Genomic DNA, 24,607 nt, shown 5'->3' on the forward strand with positions numbered 1-24,607 from the left:
CGGGTTCGAATCCCAACATGGCAGGTGGTCGAATTTGAATTTAATAAAAAATAATTGGAATTAAGAATCTACTAATGGCCATTGTTGATTGTTGTAAAAACTCATCTGGTTCACTAATGTCCTTTGGGGAAAGAAATCTGCCGCCCTTCCCTGGTCTGGCCTACATGTGACTCCAGAGCCATAGCAATGTGGTTGACTCTTTACCGACATGTGACATTGGTTGGGCAATAAATGTTGGCCAGCCAGTGACATTCATGTCTCATGAATGAATTAAAAAAAAAATGACTGAACAGTGAAAATTAGGGTTTGCGCCATTGGTCAGAATTGGAGAGTTGACCTCGGAGGATTGTAGGGTTGGAGAAGGTTACGAACGTAGCATGTTAGGTTACCAAGAGGGTTGGTCATGAGCTTAGTTGCCTTTGGGTCATGGTGCAGAATAATGCCCACAGTGCAGTTTCGGATGGTTTTTTGGACTAGCCTTATCACTTTGCCCCTTAGTGACATTGTCATCAATCCACCCAGACCTCTTGGGATAATGCCAAAACAGCCCAGAGAGTGGGGGCAGCAGCGCACATTCTCCCTCCAATAGAATTCAATTCCTTAGTTGTAAAGTGTGCCCTTTCAACTTACTTACATCTTGATGTACCTGAATAATGAGGAGGCTACCCATTACTACTGCTATTATTGTTCTCCCTATGTCTGTGTGGGTTTCCTCTGGGTGCTCCAGTTTCCTCCCACAGTCCGAAAGATGTGCTGGTTAGGTGCATTGGCCGTGCTAAATTCTCCCTCAGTGTACCCGAACAGGCACTGCAGTGTGGCAACTAGGGATTTTCACAGTAACTTCACTGCAGTGTTAATGTAAGCTTGCTTGTGACACTAATCAATAAACTAAAAATTAAGGTCTTGGGAACACGAGCATCCAAGCTTTTGAATCTGCTCCGTTATTTAGTTAGATCATATGTGATTTATATCTGGATTCCATTTACTGAGATTAGCTCCAAATTCCATTAATATTCTTGCTGAACAAAAACCTATTGATCTGGATTTGGGCAGCACGGTGGCACAGTGGTTAGCACTGCTGCTTTACAGCGCCAGGGACCCTGGGTTCAATTCCTGGCTCGGGTCACTAGCTATGTGGAGTTTGCACATTCTCCCCATGTCTGCATGGGTTTCTTATGGGAGCTTCAGTTTCCTCCCACAGTCTGAAAGATGTGTGGGTTGATTTGGCCTTGCTAAAATTGACCCTAGTGTCAAGCAGAGTAAATACGTGGGACTACGGGGATAGGACCTAGGTGGGTTTGATCAGTGCAGACTCAATGGGCCAAATGGCCTCCTTCTGCACTGTGGGGTTTCTGTGATTCTGGGATCTCAATCTTGTAACAGCCGATTGGCCCAGAATCTATAGGCTTTTGCAGGAGAGAATTCTCGGCTTCCATCCGGCAATGAGATCTGAAACCAAAAGTGAGAATGCTGGAAAATCTCAGCAGGTCTGGCAGCATCTGTAAGGAGAGAAAAGAAAATTACAGCAGAGGAACTGGCCCTTTGGCCCACCGAGCCCCTACTGACCACGCTTCCTGACTTAACTAAAATCCCTACGCTTCCGGGGACCATATCCCTCTGTTCCCATCTCATTCATGTGCTTGTCAAGACGCCACTTAAAAGTCACTACCGTGTCCACTTCCACTACCTCTCCCGGCAATGAGTTCCAGGTACACATCACTCTCTGTGTAAAAAAAAATCTGCCTCGTACATCTCTTTTAAAACTTGCCCCTCGCACCTTAAACCTATGCCCCCCTAGTAATTGAGAAAAGAGCTGACGTTTTGAGAGCAGATGATCCTTTGGCAAAGCTCAGGGGCAGTGGCGATGAGATGACAATGAGATCTGGCGACTAACAAAACAGAAACGGAATCTGTTGATCTTGTGCTTCAGGCTTAGGGCAGAATTCTCCCGTGTTGAGACAAAGTGAGATGGCTGGCGGTGCGAAGGCTCCCCGTCCCCCCCCAATCCGAATAGCAAGATCCCATGCCAGGTTCTGCGTTTGGAACCTCATTAATTATGCACAGGCGACTATCCTGGCAGGCCGGCAGCTAGTTGGTCTGCCTGTCCTCAGCTGCTGGCTTTGAACGTTATGTTTGAGTACCAGTCCGCACTCACTCACGTCGCCCTCTCCAGCCCAGCTATCTTCGCCAGGCTGTGCAGGTCAGCACCCCAGAGGAAAAAAACTCGCAGCCTCAAGGAGAAGTCTGTTCCTTGATTCACTCAGCCCATCACCTGTGAAGTGCCCACGCCCCACTTGGACCTTGACCCACTGTCCCTGGAGCCTTCATCCAGCCTCTTCCAGCAAACGGTGTGGTATTCCTTCCATTGTCGGTCTTCTTCACTCCTCTCCTTCCCTCCCTGCCTGTCATTCTGATCGCTCGGCCTACGGTCTCCATCCTTGCTCAGTCCTCCTTCCACATTGTGTGAGACTCCCAGCGCGGTGCCGTCCAGACAGACACTGGTGCGTGGGCACAAGGCGGGGATGGTGGGAACGGAGTCCCCCGTAACCCCCAACTCCAGGCGCAGTGCTGAACAGACTCAGTGGCGCAGGATGGTCTATGGGTCTGGCAGCATGGTGCTATCCATAAAGACCAGATGGGCGTGGAAATGGAGGGCATGAGCTAGTCTGCCTCGGTAGAGTGGTAAACAGCACATCAGGAGCAGCGCAGAACAACAGCAGAAAACCTTTATCGCATTCACCCCAAAATCTCCAATTTATCAGTCAGGTTTGGCACTGACCTGATTTCCTGTTGGTCATAGAATAGGATCCCTACAGTACAGAAGGGGGCCATTCGGCCCATTGACTCTGCACCAACAACAATCCCACCCAGGCCCTATCCCCACAACTCCATGCATTCAGCTTAGCTAGTCCCCCCGAGACTATGGGGCAATTTAGCACGGCCAATCAACCTAACCCGCACATCTTTGGACTGTGGGAGGAAACTGGAGCACCCGGAGGAGACCCACGCAGGCACGGGGAGAAGGTGCCGACTCCACACAGACAGTGACCCGAGGCCGGGAATCGAACCCAGGTCCCTGGCGCTGTGAGGCAGCAGTGCTAACCCACTGTGCCGTCGTGTTGCTCCATTGTGTGACGCAAGATCGGAAGGCCTGACAGGACACCAGCGGGCAACGGTTTTAAAGAGCGTTCATGAGACGCAAATGATTGCAAACGGCATTCGGCGCCACCTGCCAGCGGGAGGCCTAGCCCACCATTAACCGCCATTGGGAGAATCGCAACGAGATTTTACGTGATCTGGCTTTTTGGCCAGATTGTCCATGGCCACCTGACCATCACACCCGCCGCTGGGAGAGTTCCACCCAAGGCCTCTTTCGAAAGAATTCTAACGATTCCTGTCGATTCACCCAAAGGTGTCAGTGTTGTCAGAGATGGATTCATTTTGGGTTCCATCAGCACACTTCATAGATCCAAGATGGTGCGGGGTGGGGGGTTGGGGGGGTGGAGGCAGCCACAGTTGTTCGTTTTTTTTTTGCAAGGTGCAGAGAGACACCAGTGGAAATGATTTCAGGCTTAACCCTTCTGATCTAACATGCGGGTGACCTTGAGGGCCCAACCTATGACCCTCATCACAAAGGCACCAATTTGACATGGGTGACCTGACAGAACACGGCAAGGGCTTTTGTCGCCCTCCCCCCCACCCCTCCCTCACCGCCCCCAACCACCCCCTCGTTCCGAAGTCAACCTCCCTCTGCTAAAAGGCTGCGGCTGGAGTTTAAAGTCAGTTAAACTCGTTTAAGAACATTCCACAGAGAAGAGAAGAGACCAATATTTGGAGAAATGTGCCTTTGCCTTCTGGGCGACGTGTAGTTGAAGCTGTGAAGAATGTTGGGGTGGGGGGAGGAGTGGGGGGGTGGGGGTGGGGTGAAGGTTTGTGGCGGGGTTTGAGCTGAAATTTTTTTTTTTCAAAACTGAGACGGATGCAAGGCAAGGGTCGCTCAGGGGCCTACAGAACGGGGTTAAAATACAGACCAGCCATGCTGTGAGAAAGGCTCGAGGGGGCCCATTGCCAACCGGAGGGGCTGAACGGCCGACTCTTATTCACGTTCCTGCAAAGCCTGAAGGCAGCGGGACAGTGTCTGTGCAAGGACAAAATGTTATTTTGAGTCAAAGCACCCCCCCCCCCCCACCACCCCGTGCCCCCATGAACTAATTGTTGTCTTATTAATCAGTCCAGGAGTGTGTGGGCGCAGCTGCGAGACAAACATTATCTGATTCAGCCATCCTGTCAAGCGAATGTCCTATCTTAATTTGATGCAATTATTTCATCAATGGGATGATATCAGTAGCCTGATTAATTTATAAAGCATGTTTTTGCAACTCAGTGTACCTCTCTGATTCTCATTATGCGCACTGATAGTGGCAAAATGAGTATTTATGAAGAAGACTGCCAAATCCTCTTGTTTATTGGTTTTTGGAGCCATGAACCGCGGCATTTAATAAATACTTGCACTCTCTGCGATGGTCTCCGGCTGTTTCTGCCTTACTCACTGTGTGGGGTTTTGTCTTTTTTCCTGTTGGTTTTTTTCTCTCTCTCTCTCTCTCTCTCAAGGACGAAGTAACGCAGCCGTTGAACCTCTCAGCCAAGCCGAAAGCGTTTGACCCCACAAAATCGCCCGCGTCGCCAACCTCCCCCCAGATACCCTCCTTGAAAGCGAGCACGGGACCCGGCCACCTCAAACCTGCCATGTCCGCCGCGCTGAGTGGCCCAGCCGGTCGAATGAACTCGATAGGTAATGGCAACGGCCCAGAATGCCGCCTCCTCAATTGTCCTCCGTGCCGAGTCTGTGTGAGTGAGCCATCGCGCGCGTGTTCTTGCGGGCGTCTTTCCTCCAGCGCCGCGCCAGTTACCGGGCGAATTCACGAGTTAGATTGTTCCGCACTCCAAAAAAAAAACGGACCCACGTTGCGATGGGATCGTCCCGGCAGACTTGATTAGTGTCCGAACGGAAGCTGCTCCCTATGTAGGGGCGGCACGGCGGCACAGTGGGTTAGCACTGCTGCTTCACAGCCCCAGGGTCCTGGGTTCGATTCCCGGCTCGGGTCACTGTCTGTGTGGAGCTTGCACATTCTCCTCGTGTCTGCGTGGGTTTCCTCCGGGTGCTCCGGTTTCCTCCCACAGACCAAACGTGTGCAGGTTAGGTTGATTGGCCATGCTAAGAAATTGCCCCTTAGTGTCCAGAGATATGTAGGTTAGTGGGTATAATATGTAGGGATATGGGGAGTAGGGCCTGGGTGGGTATAATATGTAGGGATATTGGGGTAGGGCTTGGGCGGGATTGCGTTCGGTGCAGACTCGATGGGCCGTAGGGCCTCTTCCTGCATTGTAGGGTTCTATGATTCTATGTGGTACTCTCTCACTGCCTCCTCCTCTCCTCACCCACTCCCCCCCTCCCTCCCTGTCGTTTAGTGTGCCTCCTGTGCTGCCATTCCTCCTCTAATGCTTCCCCCTCTCCTTTCCTGCCCTCCCAATCCCCACTCCGCCCTCCCCCTCCTGCCAGGGATAGCTTCTGCTAACACGTCGCTGCGCTGGACTGGGTGGGTGAACCTGACGACCAGCTTGGAAAAAGGTGCAGTTTTCCTCGTGACGTTTAAACCTGGGCAAATTCCTGGGTGTGACCTTGAGTGAAGGCTGGACGTGAGCTGACACGTCGGGAGGGAACTCGGATCAGTTCTTTTCTCCCCACGTCACGGCAGCTGCTCTTTATTTTTGTTCCTCCTGTCGAACAGCTCGCGTACCTGTAAAAACTTGCAGGGAAGCACGCAACGGGTGACGGTGAAGGAATGCAGGTGGCTATTGTTTGCTGTAACTTTTGTGCAGCAACCTCGGGCATTTGCTGGAGGAATCACACTTTCAGAAAGAAAAGAGTGGATTATTATCACTTAATGTTTTCAAACCAGTTAAGCTGCTGCTGACACTGCGACACAAAATGAACCCAAACATTTTTTTTTTACAAACAGAACTCGCTTTTAAAAAGCACCTTTTACATCGTTAGGACATCGCCGGAAAGAATTAAGTGCTTTGGAAGTGTCGTTATTGTTGTAACGTAGGGGAATACAGCAGCCAATTTACACACAGAAAGCTCCAACAAACAGCAACATGATAATCATCAGATGATCTTTTCAATTTCAGTTTATTTGCGAGTGTCACAAGTGGGCTTACGTTAACGCTGCAATGAAGTTACTGTGAAACTCCCCTCGTCGCCACACTCTGATGCCGGTTCTGGTACACTGAGGGAGAGTTTAGCATGGCCGATGCATCTAACCGGCACGTCTTTTAGACTGTGGGAGGAAACGGGAGCACCCGGAGGAAACCCACTCAGACACGGGGAGAATGTGCGGATTCTGCGCAGACAGTGATCCAAGCTGGGAAATGAACCCAGGTCCCTGGCGCTGTGAGGCAGCAGCGCTAACCACTGTGCCGGCGCTCCCCACTTCACCATTTTAAATCACGTAGCTTGAGGAATAAATATTGGACTAGATCCCGGGGATAACTCCCCTGTTCTTCTTCCAAACGGTGCCGTAGAATCTTTCACGTCCATTTGAAAGATGGCACCCCAACACTGCAGCACCCCTCCAGTGCCATGCCAGAGTGTCAACTTTGACTTTTGTGCTCAATCCCCAAGGAGGACTTGAACTCAGGACCTCGTGACTCAGAAGTTAAGGTTACAGTATTACAAGGTGAGCTGTGAGAGTAGGCTGGGCATCGGTTTGTCAGGATATATTCTTACTCAGTAGGGTTCGTTATTTAAACTATGGGCTGGAAAGCTTTGGGGTGGAGCCTTTTGGAAGCGGTTGGGGGGGGTTAGTCTTGGCCACCAGCTGGAGAGATGGTGAGTCCTTGGTGTAACCTCCTCCTAAACAGATTTTCTAAGAAACAGATTCCAAAGTGACTTGGACAAGACACTACCTAATTGAATTAACTTTACAGTCTACATTCCAACGTCCGTGGAAGCACGGTCTGCAAAATAACCCCAGTAAAGATCATGACCACCGAGAAATGGGAATGAACCACGTTTCCTATTCCATTAGCACACCATCCAGATATACTCACTTCGGCAGAGTCAAACCATCAACCCTAATGTGATCCTGGCGAAGAGGGAGAACTCCCATCCCAGTCCTCATCAAACTGCAATTGGAATTCGCAGTCATGTTAGGATTACTGATCAGTTGGCAAGGGCAGTCACGTGACAAACCAACCCTTTGTATGTTTTAAGGCACATTTACTCAGCATAACTGGGGCAAGCAGCCAAGATTGCGAAACCATCCGTCCTCCCTCTCTTTCCCTCCACCCAACCTTCAGGCTCTCGGGCACTGCCAGCTATCGTTTGATCTTCAGTGAGCAGATCGAGATTTAAAGCTCAGAACTCAACTCCGTAGCAGCGTCTCCAGAAGAGCAGATAGATTGGGGCGGCACACGGTGGCACGATATTTAGCACCACTGCCTCACAGCTCCAGGGACTGGGGTTCGATTCCCGGCTTGGTTCAGAGTCTGTGTGGAGTTTGCATGTTCTCCCCGTGTCTGCGTGGGTTTCCTTCGGGTGTTCCAGTTTCCTCCCACAATCCAAAGATGTGTGGGTGAGGTTGATTCATCATGCTAAATGGCCTCTTTGTATCACAGGATGTGTATGTATGGGGGATTAGCTGGGTAAATATATGGGGTTTCGGGGGTAGGACCTAAATGGATTGTGTTGGTGCGGGCTCGATGGGCCAAATGGCCTCCTTCTGCACTGTAGGTATTCTATGATTCTATGATTATCAATCTGCACCAAGCAAACGAGCTTGACACTGAAAGGAGAAAACCATCGCATTAAAGCAGGCACTGAGATTTAGTTTGATGCCAGCAGAGTAACTGAGCTACAACCTGAGTGTCCTTTAATTCTTCCCGACCAACCTAACATTCCCCACTCTGTAATCCAGATTTGTTTGTGTGTGGACTTTGAGAGTGTGTGTAAGAGAGAATGTGTGAGGGAGAGAGAGAAAGACTGTGTGTGTGTGTGTGTGTGTGTGTGTGTGTGTGTCTGTGTGTGTGTCAGAGTGAGTATGTGTGTGAGGAAGTATGTGTGTGAGAGTGTGCGTGTGAGAGAGAGAGAGTTTGTGTGTGAGAGAGAATGTGTGTGTGTGTCAGAGAGTGAGAATGCGTGTGCCAGAGTATGTGTGTGTGAGTGTGAGTGTGTATGAGGGTATGTATGCATGAGAGTGTGAATGTGTGTGTGTGTATGTGTGCAAAAGTATGTGTGTGAGAGTGAGTGTGTGTGTGCGTGAGGGAGGGTGTGAACGTGCATGCAAAAGTGGATGCTTATCTTGTTATTTTACTTTGGCCCATTTACGTATAATAAAGATAACCTCTTCCTTCATTAAACCTGCCCCATTGTTTTTTACTGAGTGTAAACAGTTAAATAAGACTGAAATGCTAAGTATATCCTTTACAAATATAAACAAAATCAGTTTTGGTCAAGAGAGTGACGAATTGGACCCTGGCTGCCTGGTCATCTGTCAATCTGGCCAGGCAGATTTGAGTCTGTGGATCGAACTTGAACCACAAGCTTCTGATTTACAGGCACGGATACTGCCACTAGGTCCAGGCTGCTAGTTGCCCAAAGTAACTAACTGCTGACCAATTAAACAAAAGGCTAATTCATCGGCCTGCCTGAAATGTGCAGAAGTAATGAACGTGCTGTCCTGGGATGTAATCGTCTGGCCGTGTTATTATTGGTCTGATAGGTTTGTGGGGATGGGAGTAGAACAGAATGTTTTCCTTTTGATTCATAGTTCATTTCCAAAGAATCCGCTTCCCTGCTAATTTTAGAATTAGATTCCCGCTGGAAGAATTGCTCTTTGTTGTATTTTGTGTTCCAGTTTCACAGAACCAGCCAGTGAGATAGTCGTCTGGTCTTTTGTCGGAGTTTTGCTGGAATGTTGAAAAAGTTCAGGCCCTCCATGATAGGCTCAGTTGGTCGTACCCTTGGGGTCTGGGCTGGAAGGTTGTGGGTTCGTGTCCCACTGGAGAACTTTGCAAACCATGGCTATCACTCGCAGCACAGCGCTGCGGGGGAGGTGGGGGGGGGGGGGGGGTGCTGGCCCCTTTCATCCTGACAAGTATTTTTGCCTCGACCCGCATCACGGCCAGCGGATCATCACGTCGTTCTCACACCGCCGTCCGTGGGATCTTGCTGTGCGTAAAGTCAGCTGTGCTTTTCTTTCACTCCACTCACAGGGTGTGGGCGTCAGCGGCAAGGCCAGCCAGCACTCATTTCCCTTGAGATAGTGAGCCACCGATATTAATACAACCGGGTGGTTTGCGGAACTATTTCGGAGGGCAGTTCAGGGCCAGCCAGATTGCGGTGGGTCTGGAGTCAAGTAAGGACAGCAGATCTCCTTCCCGGAAGGTCATTGAAGAATCAGATGCATTCTTGCAACAATCAATGGTAGTTTCCTGGTCACCATTGTCCCTGATTTAATGAACGGAATTTATATACCCCAGTTGCCCGCAGCAGGATTTTATGTCTCCAGAGAATTAGACCAAGTCTTTAACCATCCTATCTCTCACAGCTTCTTTTAATCTGTTCCTTTCATGGGTTATGGGTGGTCTCTGGCTGGGTCTGCACTTGTTACCCATCCCTCATTGCCCATGAGCTGAGTAGCCTGCTAGGCCATTTCAGAGGGTAGTTACAAGTCAGTCACGTGGCCATAGATCTGGAGTCACATGTAGGCCAGACCAGGTAAGGACGGCAGATTTCCTTCCCTAAAGGACATTAGTGAACCGGAAGGGTTTTTCCAACAGTCGCCGATAGCTTCACGGCCACCGTTTTTCTCTTAATTAATTGAACTTAAATTCCACCAGCTGCCTTGGTGAACCCCTGCCCCCAGAGGATTACTCTGGCCTCGAATTATTAGCTCCCGCTACATCCCCGTCTCCCCACTGCAACAACGACAATACTCTTGATTGGGTCTAACAGGCTTTTGGACATGTCCAAAAATAAATGTAATTTCTTTCTTTCGTAACACCATCTGTTAAAGAAGTCCACGAGTTTTTGAAATTCACGCCGCTATCGACTGCACTCAATGGATGGGATTTTGCGACATTGCGTGAGCAAGACTGGAAATTTCCGCCCAAGGTTGTCCATTGTCCACCCCTCACCTTCTCCAGCTCCAGAGATTGAATAGACTGGGCCTGTACTCGTTAGAGTTTAGATGGTTGAGGGGGGATCTTATAGAGACTTACAAGATAATGAAGAGGATGGATAGGGTAGAGGTAGAGAGATTCTTCCCGCTTAGAAAGAACTAGAGAGCACAGCCTCAAGATAAGGGGGGAGCAGTTTAGATCAGAGTTGAGGAGGAAATGCTTCACTCAAAGGGTGGTGAGTCTTTGGAATCATCTGCCCGTTGAAGTGGTGGAGGCTACCTCACCGAATATATTTAAGTCATGGGTAGATAGGTTTCTGATAGACAAGGGAATTAAGGGTTATGGGGAGAAAGTGGAACTGATTCACGTCAGATCAGCCATGATCTTATTGAATGGTGGGGCAGGCTCGAAGGGCTAGATGGCCTACTCCTGCTCCTATTTCTTATGTTAGCTCTGTGGCCGGCAAGGTGGTAGAATGTGAACTCCTGTGAAAATTCCCGACTGCAAGATTACCAAGCACCTAGTGGGAAGCTGAACTATAAGCAGCAGGAAGTTCCTCTATTTCTTTGCCGTTCTGTACTGGGTTTCAGCGAAAGGTCTGCAATTGTCTTCACTGCCCCTGGGCTACAGAGGGAGGAGCAATTTGTTCAGATCCCCAAATCCTTGTTGTGATCCAACAATATCTAATAGAAAGTGACAGAGGTGCGGACAAGATGTTAACACAAGAACAAACAAAGAATAAAGAGAACAAAGAAAAGTACAGCCCCAGGAACAGGCCCGTAAGGCCCTCCAAGCCCATACTGATCATGGTGTCCAAACTAAGTCTAAAAAAACACTTTCTGCCCTTGGTCCTCTGTTCCCTCCCTGTTCATGTACCCTCTTAAATATTACTAATGCTAATGTACCTGCTTCTTCCACCTCCCCATTCCAGACACCCACCACTCTCTGCGTGAAGAACTGCCCTCCCCCGTCACGTCTCCCTTAAACTTTGCCCCCTTCACCTTGAATTTGTGCCCCCTTGTAATTGAACAAGAATCATGGTTGACTGTGATGTACTTTGTAGTTGAATAGCAGGTCAAAACTTAATGCCTGGGGCCACATACCAAGCATGGGTGAGGCAGTTGGTTCATGAAAAATTGGGACATTTAAGGGGAAGGAGGAAATTGAAGGGGATTTTTTTGAAAGAACTTATCGACACTTCCCAGTGTTAATGTTCATGGAGAAACCTTGATTTGATTTGATTTATTATTGGCACGTGTAATGGGATACACTGAAAAGTATTGTTTCTTGCACGTTATACAGACAAAGCTCATAGAATAAGCATAGAGTGGGCAGCACAGTGGCACCGTGGTTAGCACTGCTGCCTCACAGCGCCTGGCACCCGGGTTCAATTCCCGGCTTGGGTCACTGTCTGTGTGGAGTCTGCATGTTCTCCCCGTGTCTGCGTGGGTTTCCCCCAGGTGCTCCAGTTTCCTCCCAGTCAGAAAGATGTGCTGGTTAGGCACATTGACCATGTTAAATTCTCCCTCGGTGTACCCAAACAGGCATCGGAGTGTGGCGACGAGGAGATTTTCACAGTAACTTGATTGCGGTGTTAATGTCAGCCTACTTGTGACACTAATAAATAAACCTCGGATAGGAAGATTCTTTAAATAAAAGGCGAGCATTCACGCTGTTGTCAAACTTTGAACGTTGAGCACCAAGTTTTCCCTGCTCCACTTCAACGCCCCAAGTTTGATTCTGTCAGTCTTTAATTTTCCTTCCCCCCTCTCTCTCCCCTTTGCATCCAGACATCCTCTCCTCCATCACATCCTCGGGTTACTTGAATGACCACGACGCCGTGGCCAAAGCGATCCAAGAAGCCCGGCAGATGAAGGAGCAGCTTCGGAGGGAGCAGCAGGCGCTGGACGGGAAGGTGGCCGTCATCAACAGCCTGGGACTCAACAACTGCAGGCTGGAAAAGGTCAGTTTGCACGCCTGGGCTCCGAAGTTGTCTGATTCATTTCTGCTTTACTCGGGAGCCTCGCTGCCTTCAGAGAGACAATGTGCCTTTTATTGAGAGAGCCAGGCACCGTCTCAGGGCTCAGGACCCCTCCCCGTTCAGTCTCATTTAATGAAATTTAGCATCTGATTTAAACGGAGGGACACTATTTTTAGCACAAAGGCATCAGAGTTCAAAAAGGGCCAGTATTCGCTTTGTTTACTTATTTGCAGGAAGACACAGCCCTATTTGGTTTGGAATTTCTAATGAAATTAGTTCATGCTTTGCACCAAGTAACGGCATTATCATTTACAGCACAGAGAGGGGATTTTGTAAAGCATGCAGCATCCTGTGTTATATACGGTTGCTTTTATTTTTGCAACATTGGGACTTTTTTAAATAGTGTGCTAAGCAGAGACAAACAAATATAATTCTCTGCTAGCGTCACACCATGCTAGAGATGTCCTCCACACTGATATCTCACACCAATGCAAGAAATGGCACATCCTTGCTCTGCTCAAACAAGTATTGACCCATCCACAGATTGGGGCTTTAATACTGATTACAGGCATTTCAAAATAAATCTGTGAGCGAACAGGAAGAAGCACACAAAAGGCCTAATATCGTTACACCACCATTAGGAAATGTAAAATTGTGGACAAGGCATCAGAAAGAAGAGAAGGAGTTCAGGAACAATTTACACTAAAGTGTAGCCCTGACGAAGGGTCACCCAGACTCGAAACGTTGGCACAGTTCTCTCTCTCGATGGTAGTCATGATGTAGAGATGCCGGCGTTGGATTGGGGTAAACACAGTAAGAAGTCTCACAACACCAGGTTAGAATCCAACCGGTTTATTTGATAGTTATCCCACAAGCTTTCGGAAACGGCGTTCCTTTGTCAGGAGAACCTTCCACACGCCTGACGACGGAACAGTGTTTCCGAAAGCTTGTGGGATTACTATCAAATAAACTGGTTGGACTCTAACCTGGTGTTGTGAGACTCCTTACAGTTCTCTCTCCACAGAGGCTGTCAAACCTGCTGAGATTTTCCAGCATTTTCTGTTTTTGTTACATAAAAGCGAAGACTGACAAATCATCAATCGTGTTACTGAAAATCTATTTGAGTCCTGCATTGTTGATTTTTAATGCATTCCCAGGTTGTGGACATCACAGGCAAAGCAAATATTCATTGCCCCATCCCTATCTGCCCCTGATAAGGGGACCAGTGCTCCTTGTACAGTTATAAATACACCCCCTGTCCTCCCCTCCCATGCTGTTGGATCGGGAATTCCAGGATTTTGCTATGTCTACAATGATGGAAAAGTGCAGGTCGGGTTGATGTGTGCCTTGAAGGGAATCTTAGAGTGACGGTGAGGGAGTTTCCACAATCGGAATATTATGGTTTATCAACCTTTAGACTAAGGTCATGCGTAGGATCAATCCCGGGATCAGGCTCTTCTCTGCTGGGATCCGGTATGTCTCTTTTGTGGGGACCATGAATTGGATTCAATTTGAATTGGAATTGGTCTTATGCAGCAAGCAAGGAGATGGGTTAAGCTCTTGCCCTGTACCCTCTGTGCATTGGCTTTGTAACTCGGAGAAAGGAATACAAACTTTATTTTTAGCTACCATAGTTTGTCGGTGTTTTGGCGAAGACCAAGCTTAAGGCCACGTGTGATATCAGCTGTAATAGCTGCGTTATGAGTTTGGATCTGGAATGACCCTTGTCTGGGGACCGTGAATTGGTTTTTTGAGCAAGCAATGAGATGGATTAAGGGGCTTGCCCTATTCACTCTGCAAATCGTCTTAGTAACTCAATAGCACTTAGTAACTCAGTAACTCTTCGTGACTCAGTAATTCTTAGGAACTGAGTTAGTCTGAGCAAGGAATAAGTGATTTGAAAGATTGTAATGATTTGTTACAGTTGTGTGACTTGCTCAACCATTTCCGAGGGAGGTTAAGGGTTGGTGTGGGACTGGAATCGGACGTAGACCATGTGCGGACAAAGGGCAGGATTTTGTCATGAGCGTTGCGATCCCCACTTTGGGACTAAATGCGGGTCAGGCGCCTGCACTTGCCAACTCACAGGGGTGGTCTCCAGGTGGCCACCTCCAGTTTGGCCGTGGATGGTGGGCAGGAAGCAGATTCTGCTGGCATGATCAGCGGCCACCAGCTCAATAACCTTGGCAGCTCCACCGAGGGAGGAGGGGGCTTCTGAGGCAGCGAGCAGACAGAGAAGGAGCCTCGAACTGGAAATAAGTAGAACTTCTTAATGGCAGGCTGCTTTGGAGGGGCCATTGGGTTTCAGAAGATGATCTTCCCTGCCCATCGTGCCCCTCTTTGGGGTATGGCACCTCCAGCTCTAATGCCCTCCCCCTGAAGGCTGCAGAGCATCAGGAAACTGTTGACCTTCTCATGCGGCAAGGGGGCAAAATTCCTGCGGCCTTGGAAAATTGCCTTCATGGGGCTTTTGGTTATTTGAATTGGTTGCCTGCCTCAGTCTGGAGGCCTGCTGATCCATGTCTGGGCAGTGTCCTGGTAACGGGACTGAATGGAGGAGCCACCTTGACCATTCCCACTATTTTCCCAGCCCCCTCCAGTGACAAGGGGCTTGAATTTCCAGCCCTTCTCAGTGGGGAGGGGGGAATCTTCAGATCCCCCACCGAAGATGATCCCATGGGGTGGATTTCCCCAGGCAGGATGGGCAAGCTGCGGAAAATAGTGTACACATCAGCGGGACTGAATAACCCTGCCAAAGGCGAGCCGCCTTCACTGCTGGAAAATGTGTCACGGGGGAGCCTGGAAAATGCTGGCCAATTTCTGGGGTGGAAGGGGGTTGCGTGCTTCCTACTCTCTGACCGTCAGTGCATGCATGCCTGGGGTCAGGATCTCACAGGGTGGGATTCCGGGGGCTCATGTCTCAGTGCGCTCGGGCATCTCCTGTCACGTTTCTCAAACTCAAAGCAGAATTTTGTCTCTTTAATTGTTTTAAAAGGCCAGCAGTCCTCTCACGGCCTAGTCCAATATCTGATCTTGTTCAAATTCATCCCTTTTAATTGTACATTTGACTTATTCCCACTGTCGGTTCACAGTTGCAGCACTTTGCCCAAGGAACTGAACTTTTCCTTTATCACGGAGGCACAGTGGTTAGCACTGCTGCGTCACATTGGGTTCGATTCCCGGCTCGGGTCACTGTCTGTGCAGAGCCTGCATGTTCTCCATCTGCATGGGTTTCCCCTGAGTGCTCCGGTTTCATCGAACATTACGGCGCAGTACAGTCCCTTCGGACCTCGGTGTTGCGCCGACCAGTGGAACCAATCTAATGACCCTCTAACCTAAACTATTCCAATATTATCCATATGCCTATCCACTGACCAGCTGAACGCCCTTAAAGTTGGCAAAGTTAAAATAGAGTTTCCTCCCACAGTCTGAATGACGTGCTGGTTAGGCGCATTGGCCGTGCTAAATTCTCCCACAGCGCACTCGAACAGGCGCTGGTGTGTGGCGACTCGGGGATTTTCACAGTAACTTCATTGCAGTGTTAACGTAAGCCTACTCGTGACACTCATAAATAAACTTTAAACTTTACCATGGCTGTGCTAAGCCACACACAAACATGCATTTTCCAACAGCAATCAGTGAAGAGCTATTATCAGCAGAAAATCAGCTTGATATCCGTGTTCCCTGGGACAACACTGAGTCCAAATGTTCCACCCACCCACCCCCCTCCTCCACCCTCCACCCCCGCCCCAGCCCCTGGAATGCTGCCATGATCAAGACTACTTTTTTATCGGTTCCTTGGGATCTGGATGTTGCCACAATATATTTCCCGTCCCTTGGGAAGGTGGCAGGAAGCAATCTCCCCTCCACGAGTGACCGATTCACTTAGATGCAGCCTTGAGGGAATGCTAATGGGAAGCCTCCGTCTTGAACCACTGCTGGTCCGTGAGGCCAGAGGTTTGGAGTCAGCCGTCGGAACTGTCCGGCCGTTTACGCCAATGGAACCCGCGACGGTGAACCCCAAATTCTCCATCCCGGCTTGCAGCTACGGCGGGGCGGGCTGGACGGCCGTGAGATTCCGGCCCATGAGTTTGCCGACTTCAGTACGGCTCACGTTCCTCCGCTCTCTTTGGGGGTCTGTCAGGCAGTGCCCCCTGCCCTCCAGCCTGAAGTGAGAAGCCAGGGGTTCGCCATGCAGTGTGCCAGAGAGCCCACACTGCTCGGTAATCCTCTGTGACACATTGACTCAGACCACCAACTTAGACTAGCAATATGCTACTGATACTGGCCACGCTAGCTGGGGCAGGATTAACCAGAGTCAACTTATTGGTGGTATTAATGCTGTTAGCAGTCACGCGAAGAGCTAGTGGAGATGCTGAGAGCTTTGAACGAGGACTGAAACTCAGGCAGAAGGATGCTGCAGTGGGTTCTATTTTTAGCAAGTTGAAAAAAGAAACCTGGGTCTCCATGGGCCAACAAGAAGGAAGTCTTCTCTTTAATCACAGCATTAACCCTCCATTAGTGAGCAGTGCGCGTAATTGTTATAGACAGCTCTTGTGATCAGGACAAAAGGATTTTAAGCTTTTCTCACACCAGCTGTGGTAGAAAGGGAGGAATAAGAGATAGTGAGAGACGCTAATAAAAAGTGACTAAAATGCTCCTTCGAAGCTCTGGTAAATTGCAGTTATTTGTTAAGTATATTCAAGTCAGCTGTAGTTACAGCAGTTGGCAAGTTCAGTGAGCATCTGTACTTGGTTTCTGTAAAGAAGAGGCAATGGGTGCATTCCCCTGCGCTACCAGCTGGGATTCGTCAAATGACAACCAACAAAATACTTTTGGACAGGAAGCCTTCATTTGGAGTTTTATGTACTCGCGAACCAGACTCTGTGGTTTTGATTTGGAGCCCATTAAAATGTCTTTGATGGTATGGAAATTTATCTTCATGAAGTCTCCAGCTCGCATACGCTGTTACTTGTAGTTACAGATCAGTCATTCAAAACTAATAGCAGTAATTGTCCTGACTGCTTGTATTGCAATACACTGCATTAAAATAATCCAACCCCTTAGTCTTGGCACTGTGAGTTAATCTTCTCTAATACAGATCAGCTGTTACTCTCCCACATGACTTCAGGCAGAGCCAGGCGACTATTCACAGTGTTTTGATTAAGTTACAAAAGTACAACCATCTGCCTTCACATCTTTCTCATTCAATCACTTCTCTGCTGCGCCGAGCTTGCTTTCTGTTGGGCTTATTTTCAAGATTGTCCCTGAAAGTTTTGACGCAAGAAGTCAAACTTAATTAAGTCTGGCTGTTTAATGCAAGTTCACATTGTCACTTCTCTTACGCAATGGCTGCCGCACAGAGGGAACGCGAGCTTGACTTCTTTGCTTTAGAAGTCAAGCTCCCTCAACTCTGTAATTTGAAAGAGAGAGAGAGACTGTGTTGTGTTTGCGTGTGTGTCTGTGTCTGTGCCTTTGTGTCTGTATGTGTCTGTCTGCATGCGTGTGTGGTGAAAAAGCAAGCTATTGGAGACAGGGTGTCATGGGTAGCCGACACCTGTCTCTTGACCAGGTGGCAATGGGTGGCATTTCAGCCTCATTATCTGGTCATGATCATATCGCTGTTTGTGGAACCTTGCTGTGTGCAAATTGGCTGGCACCTTTCCCAGCAGAACAATGGTGATTACATTTTGCTGGCTTCAAGCACTTTGGGATATCCTGAGGTTATGAAATGCACTCTAAAAATGCAAATTCAATCGTTATCTTTCCTCATCACCACAGAGAGCAAGTTCATAGTAAACCCCTGGCCTGCACAGACAGCGGAATGCAGCTCTGAGGTGGCACAGCTCAGCTTTGAGTCAGACAAGTACACATATCAACATCTCAAGTCATTTCATCACATTCGTGCCTTTGGAGTAAAGTTTATTTATTTATTAGTCACAAGCGAGGCTTATCTCAATGCTGCAATGAAGTTAATGTGAAAATCCCCTAGTCGCCACACTCTGGCACCTGTTTGGGTACACTGAGGGTGAATTTAGCACGGCCAATGCACCTAATCAGCACGTCTATCCGATTGTAGGAGAGATCCACGCAGACATGGGGAGAAGGTACAGTCTTTGCATAGTCAGTGACTCAAGCTGGGAATCGAACGCAGGTCCCTGGTGCTGGGAGGCAGCAGTGCTAACCATTATGCCACCTTTGCTTCCTTTAGACTCAACTATCCCAGTACATTCCTGGCCGATCTCCCACATTCTACCCTTTGTAAACTTGAAATCATCCATACTCTGTGACCCATACCTTAATTTGTATCAGGTTCCATTCACTAATCTCCCTTGCACTCACTGACCTTCATTCTCTCCTTTTAAAACTCATCTTTGTTTTCAAATCCCTCCCTATCTCTGTAATCTTCTCCAGCCCCACAGCTCTCCGAGATATCCACAATCCTCTAATTCCAGCCTCTTGTCTATTTGCAATTTTAATTGCCCCAACATTAGTGGCTGTGCCTTCAGTTGCCTTGGTCCAAGTCTAAAATTACCAGCATATCCTTCCCTGCTTCTCTAACCCGTCTTTAAGACGCTCCTTTAAAACCTACCTCTTTATCCACTTAGCCATGTGGCTGATTAAAGGTGCTATATAAATATAAGTAATTGTTGATCTACATTGCCTTCTGAACAATTATTCACGCAGGTATAGCTCAAACCTTCCCTCGCCTGCTCAACTCAAGTATGGGAGCTGTGGCAGGAAGCATCGCACATACATACGGGGTCAACCTGTCAATATTTAGAGCTTCAGATTCCTATTCCATTTCTCTTCCTGCACTTAGTGGTGCACAAAGGCAGACTTTTCTCGGTTCCCATTGCTAATTATTCCTGGAATAGGTCACGAGTCTGTTGCCAGAGGCTTATAGCTTGAGGGGGCACCACGTCACATCGAACACTGATCAGGAGTCTCTTCCACTCTTACTGCTAGCCATTGGCATGTTTGAAGATTTTGCAGGTTGACACTCAACCTGTTTAGCCGTGTTATGAACACATCTTCCTTGGCCATCGAGTCCTGAGTTGGGGCTTGAACCCAAAGCTTCTGGTCCAAGAGACAGGGATGCTAAGCCACTGCACTGTAAGGACTCCAGAGCTACTGAAGAATCCTCTTTATTTATCATATCATCAATACAATATAACACAACACTGTGCTCATGAGGACAACTTGCATACATTGGACTCATCAGGAAATCACAAATGCTCAGCGTGATTGCTTATGCTAGCCTCAACAAGGTTAGATCAAAGCCCCCAAGGAATTCCATTTGGTTATACATGCACATGGTAAATCACGGGGATGCGGTGGCCCAGTGGTATTATCACTAGACTATTAATCCAGAACCTCAGCTAATAGTCTGGGGACTTGGGTTCGAATCCCCGCCACAACAGATGGTGGAATTTGAATTCAGTAAAAAAAAATCTGAAATTAAGGATCTGTTGACAATGAAACCATTGCTGATTGTCGGAAAAACCCATCTGGTTCACAAATGTTCTTTAGGGAAGGAAATCTGCTGTTCTTACCCTGTCTGGCCTACATGTGACTCTAGAGCCACAGCAATATGGTTGGCTCTGAACTGCCCTCTCAGGGCAACTAGGGATGTTCAATAAATGCTGGCCAGCCAGCGACGCCCATGTCCCACGAATGAATATAAAAATGTGCGTATAGTGCTGCTATTCTATCGATTGGCTTATGTATGTGTAAACTAGACTGTTACCTCACCATGTATCATTTATTAGGTAAATCCATCTGCATCTGTGTAATGGCTGTTGCTTGTTCCCTGTTCTCACTGCCTGAGAAACGATGGTCTTCCCACCTTCTCTCTTTCTCCAATACCCACCTTTCATTGACTCTCTCTGGCCTCCTGACTAATAGGCCGGAATTTTACCGGCACGTCTGGCCCAATTCCGGGGCCGGCGAGGTTTGGAGAACAGCATTCTCTGTTGGCCTGGGGTGGGATCGTACAGATCTCAGGCAGACATGCTGGTAAAATTCCACCCAGAGCCTATACACCTCCTACATTTGTGCCCTCCTGCCATGAACAGTAATGAGGCAGTTCCTCTGATATGCCATGCCTGACCACCTACTTCTGAGTCAGTCTGTATTACGTGTTTTATATTAAGATGCTCTCACTATGGCTGTTGTGCTTGGTACAAGCTGCACTGAGAACAACTACGCTTTGTGCTGCTTCTAGTCGGTGGGGCTTTCTTTGATTTACCATGGTGACGGACACACATAGTCAAGTCTTGCACTAATGCCCACAATGGCAACCATGCCTGTTAGACTGCGGTGCTTGGCATCCTTCACTGCCCCATTTAAATAGATCCAATTCTTTGAGAACTGTGCCAAGTGTATGCACTCCAATATTTTTCCTGATCTCCTACTATTTTAAGAGTGTTCTGCTTTGTGTTTTTTTTTCTTTTTTTGGGTGGACGGTCTTTTATTTCACGGCGCAGTCCATTTTCATTTTGGAAATGTAGAACTGTTTCTCGAGTTTGTGGCCCAGTTTTGCTGCCTGTACTCGCATGATGGCGCAAAGCCCCACTTAACCAGAGACTCCACGAACAGGATTTTCCAGCTGCGCTCGGCCCAAGGCCAGAAAATCCCACCCGAGGTCAACAGACCACGATTCCCCTGATAATATACATTAACAATTTGGAACAAGGGACTGAAGGCACTGTCGCTAAGTTTGCAGATGATACAAAGATATGTCGAAGGACAGGTAATATTGAGGAAGCAGAGGGTTACAGAAGGACTTGGACAGGCTAGGAGAGTGGGCAAAGAATTGCCAGATGGAATACAATGTGGAAAAGTGTGAAGTTATACACTTTGGAAGATGCAGTGGAGGCATAGACTATTTTCTAAATGGGGGAAATGCTTAGGAAATCAGAAACACAAAGGGACTTGGGAGTCATTGTTCAATATTCCCTTAAGGATACCGCGTAGGTTCAGTCGGCAGTTTGGAAGGCAAATGCAATGTTAGCATTCATGTTGAGAGGGCTAGAATACAAGAGCAGGGATGTACTTCTGAGGCTGTGTAAGGCTCTGGTCAGACCCCAATTTAGATTATTATGAGCAGTTTTGGGCTTCATATCTAAGGAAGGATGTTCTGACCTTGGAAAGGGTCCAGAGGAAGTTCATAGAAATAATCCCTGGAATGAAGAACTTGTCGTACGATGAACGGTTGAGGACTCTGGGTCTGTACTCGTTGGAGTTTAGAAGGATGAGGGGGGATCTTATTGAAACTTACAGGATATTGCAAGGCCTGGATAGAGTGGATGTGGAGAGGATGTTTCCACTAATAGGAAAAACTAGAGGGCACAACTTCAGGACGATCCTTTAAAACAGAGATGAGGAGGAAGGGTGGTGAATCTATAGAACTCTGTGCCACAGAAGGCAGTGAAAGCCAGGTCATTGAGTGTCTTTAAGACAGAGATAGATAGGTTCTTGATTAATAAGGGGGTCAGGTGTTATGGGGAAAAGACAGGAGAATGGGGATGAGAAAAATATCAGTCATGATTGAATGGTGGAGCAGAATTGAGGGGCCAAGTGGCCTAATTCTGTTCTTATGTCTTATGGGCGGGACAGTAAAATTCCACCCATATCGCCAATTTTAATTGAACAGGGTGTGGATGCCAGTGGCAAGGTCAGCATTTTTTGCCCCTCCTTAGTTGCCCCTGAACTGGAACCTTCCTAGACCATTTCCAAGGACAAAGTCAATCAGATTTCTCTTGGTCTGGAGTCACATGTAGGCTAGACCAGGTAAGGATGGCAAATTTCCTTCCCTAAAGGGCATTACTGAACCAGATGGGTTGTTACAACCATCGATGATGGCCACCATTATTGAGGCTAGCTTTCAATTTATGGATTGAATTTCAATTCCACTGGCTGCCGTATCCCCAGAGTATTCGTCTGGGCCCGTGGATCACCCATCTAGTGACGTTACCCTTGCACCACCATCACCTGTTTCACCCGGCCTATTTTTTTGTCTGTTTAACTCAATTGAAACTGGAGTTGAAGTTTCCTTGGAGATAGAAGCATAAAATCATATGACACAGAAGGAGGCCATTTGGCCCAATGTGTCTGTGCTGGCTCTTGGAAAGAGATATCAAATTTGTTCCACTTCCCCTGCTCTTTCCCCGTACCCCTTGCAAGCTTTTTTCCTTTTCAAGTATTTATCCAATTCCCTTTGGAAAGTAACACTTGAATTGGTTTGCGCCCTCCCTCCCGTCGTCTTTAGGAAGTATGTTCTTGATCAGAACATTTCACTGAGCAAACTGTCTTTTCCTTATCTTCTCCTGGCTCCGTTGTGAGTTATGTTAAATCCGTTTCTCTCTGGCTACTGATTCTACTGCCAACGGAAACGGTTTCTCTTTACTTACTCCCAGTGCCCCTTCTAATTTTGAACACCACTGTGAAATCTCTCTCAGTCATCATCCCTGTCCTAAAGGGGAACAATCTCAATTCACCCTGTGACCAAAATGCCTGATTCGTGATATCATCTTCTACAGTCTCCTCTGAACCCTCTCCAGGGCCTGTGGAGTGCCAAAATTGGGCATGATGGCATAAAACTTGATAGGAGCGAGTGGGATTGGTGCAGGGATGGAGAGGGAGGTGGGGGCAGAGGTGGAGTTAGGAGGGGTGTGTTGCAGTTTCTGTCAGGAAACTCTTACATTTGGCTTTCCTCACAGGATGTGTTGTTTTGACTCCACAGTGCATGTAGTTTATGCTTTGACGGGTTCCTCATCTGGAAATCAGCCTGATTGGTAGGCCCGGCCTCCTCTGAGGTAGTGAGCACACTGGAGGAGGCAGTACCCACAGCTCACTCATGTGGTCCTGTGAGTGGGACTGTTGGAAGGAGTCAGATCTTTGACCAGGGTGGGTTTGTCGAGGATTGGGGGGGGGGGATGATTTGATGAGGGTCAGGGGGAAACCTGGTGGCGAAGCAACGCCACGGGATGTACTGGCAGCAAGAGCAGCCCCCGAGTGAGAGGAAACCCCCTGGGATGTTTGGAATTACCTCATACGACTTTCGCAGGGACTGTGGACTTTCTTTTCTTTCCAAGAATGGAGGAACAAATGGCTTTAATGAAGGTAGCTGAGATTAAGACAAACAATGCTAGGAAGGACTATTACTTATGTGGCGAAAAACTGCAGCAGGCGACGGTGCAGAGGGACCTCGGGGTCCTTGTGCATGAGTCGCAAAAACCCAGCCTGCAGGTGCAGCAGGTGGTCAGGAAGGCGAATGGGATGCTGGCCTTCATAGCGAGGGGGATTGAATATAAAAGTAGGGAGGTCTTGCTGCGGCTGTATAGGGCATTGGTGAGGCCGCAGCTGGAGTACTGTGTGCAGTTTTGGTCGCCGCACTTGCGCAAGGATATTTTGGCCTTGGAGGGAGTGCAGAGGAGGTTTACTAGGCTGATTCCGGAGTTGAGGGGGTTGAACTATGAGGAGAGGCTGAATAAACTAGGCTTGTACTCGTTAGAGTTTAGAAGAATGAGGGGAGATCTCATTGAGACGTATAAGATGTTGAATGGGATGGATAGGATAGAGGTGGAGAGGCTCTTCCTGCTCAGAAAGGACAGTAGGACTAGGGGGCACAGCCTCAAGATAAAGGGGGGGCAGTTTAGAACGGAGTTGAGGAGGAACTTCTTCACTCAAAGGGTGGTGAATCTCTGGAATTCTCTGCCCGTTGAAGTGGTGGAGGCTGCCTCGCTAAATATATTTAAGACGCGGGTTGATAGGTTTTTGATAGGCAAGGGGATTAAGGGTTATGGGGAGAGGGCGGGAATGTGGAACTGATCCACTTCAGATCAGCCATGATCTTATTGAATGGCGGGGCAGGCTCGAAGGGCTAGATGGCCTACTCCTGCTCCTATTTCTTATGTTCTTATTTCTTATGTTCAGGTCCTGTGTGGAATTCACGATCACAGAATGTAGTTGAGGCCAAAACATTGTCTGATTTCAAGAAGAAATTAGATAATTGCTCTTGGGGCCAAAGGGATATGGGAGGAAGTGGGGATCAGTCATGATCAAAATGAATGGCAGGGCAGATTCGAAAGGCCAAATAACCTTCCTCGCTTCTAGTTTCTATGGTTCTGTTTCTATATCCTCAATATCTCCTGAACACCCATAGAACTCCTTCAGTGCAGAGGCCCATCACGTCTGCACTGACTCTGACCCTGTCCTATCCCTGTAACCGCCCACATTTCCCATGACCAATCCACCTAACCTGCGCGTCTTTGGACCGCGGGAGGAAACCGGAGCGCCCGGAGAAAACCCACGCAGACACGGGGAGGATGTGCACACGCTAACACAGACGGTGACCTAAGGCCGGAATTGAGTCCCCGGCGCTGTGAGGCAGCGGTGCTAACCACTGCGCCGTCCCCAGCCTTCGCCTCGCCTGTA

The 24,607-nt window shown here is 48.3% G+C and overlaps 1 protein-coding gene across 1 annotated transcript in view; it reads left to right on the forward strand.

Moving 5' to 3' along the window:
- Window positions 1–24,607, forward strand: part of sox5 (SRY-box transcription factor 5) — a 114,350-nt gene that overhangs the window by 6,727 nt on the left and 83,016 nt on the right. Inside the window, exons 2-3 of the mRNA XM_080207802.1 lie at window positions 4,612–4,792; window positions 11,976–12,148. Of these exons, the coding sequence (XP_080063928.1) occupies window positions 4,612–4,792; window positions 11,976–12,148 (354 nt within the window). The remainder of the gene's footprint in view (window positions 1–4,611; window positions 4,793–11,975; window positions 12,149–24,607) is intronic.

Source organism: Carcharhinus amblyrhynchos, chromosome 19 (genome assembly GCF_965287045.1).
Source record: "Carcharhinus amblyrhynchos chromosome 19, sCarAmb.v2.hapA, whole genome shotgun sequence".
NCBI classification, from domain to species: Eukaryota; Metazoa; Chordata; class Chondrichthyes; order Carcharhiniformes; family Carcharhinidae; genus Carcharhinus; species Carcharhinus amblyrhynchos.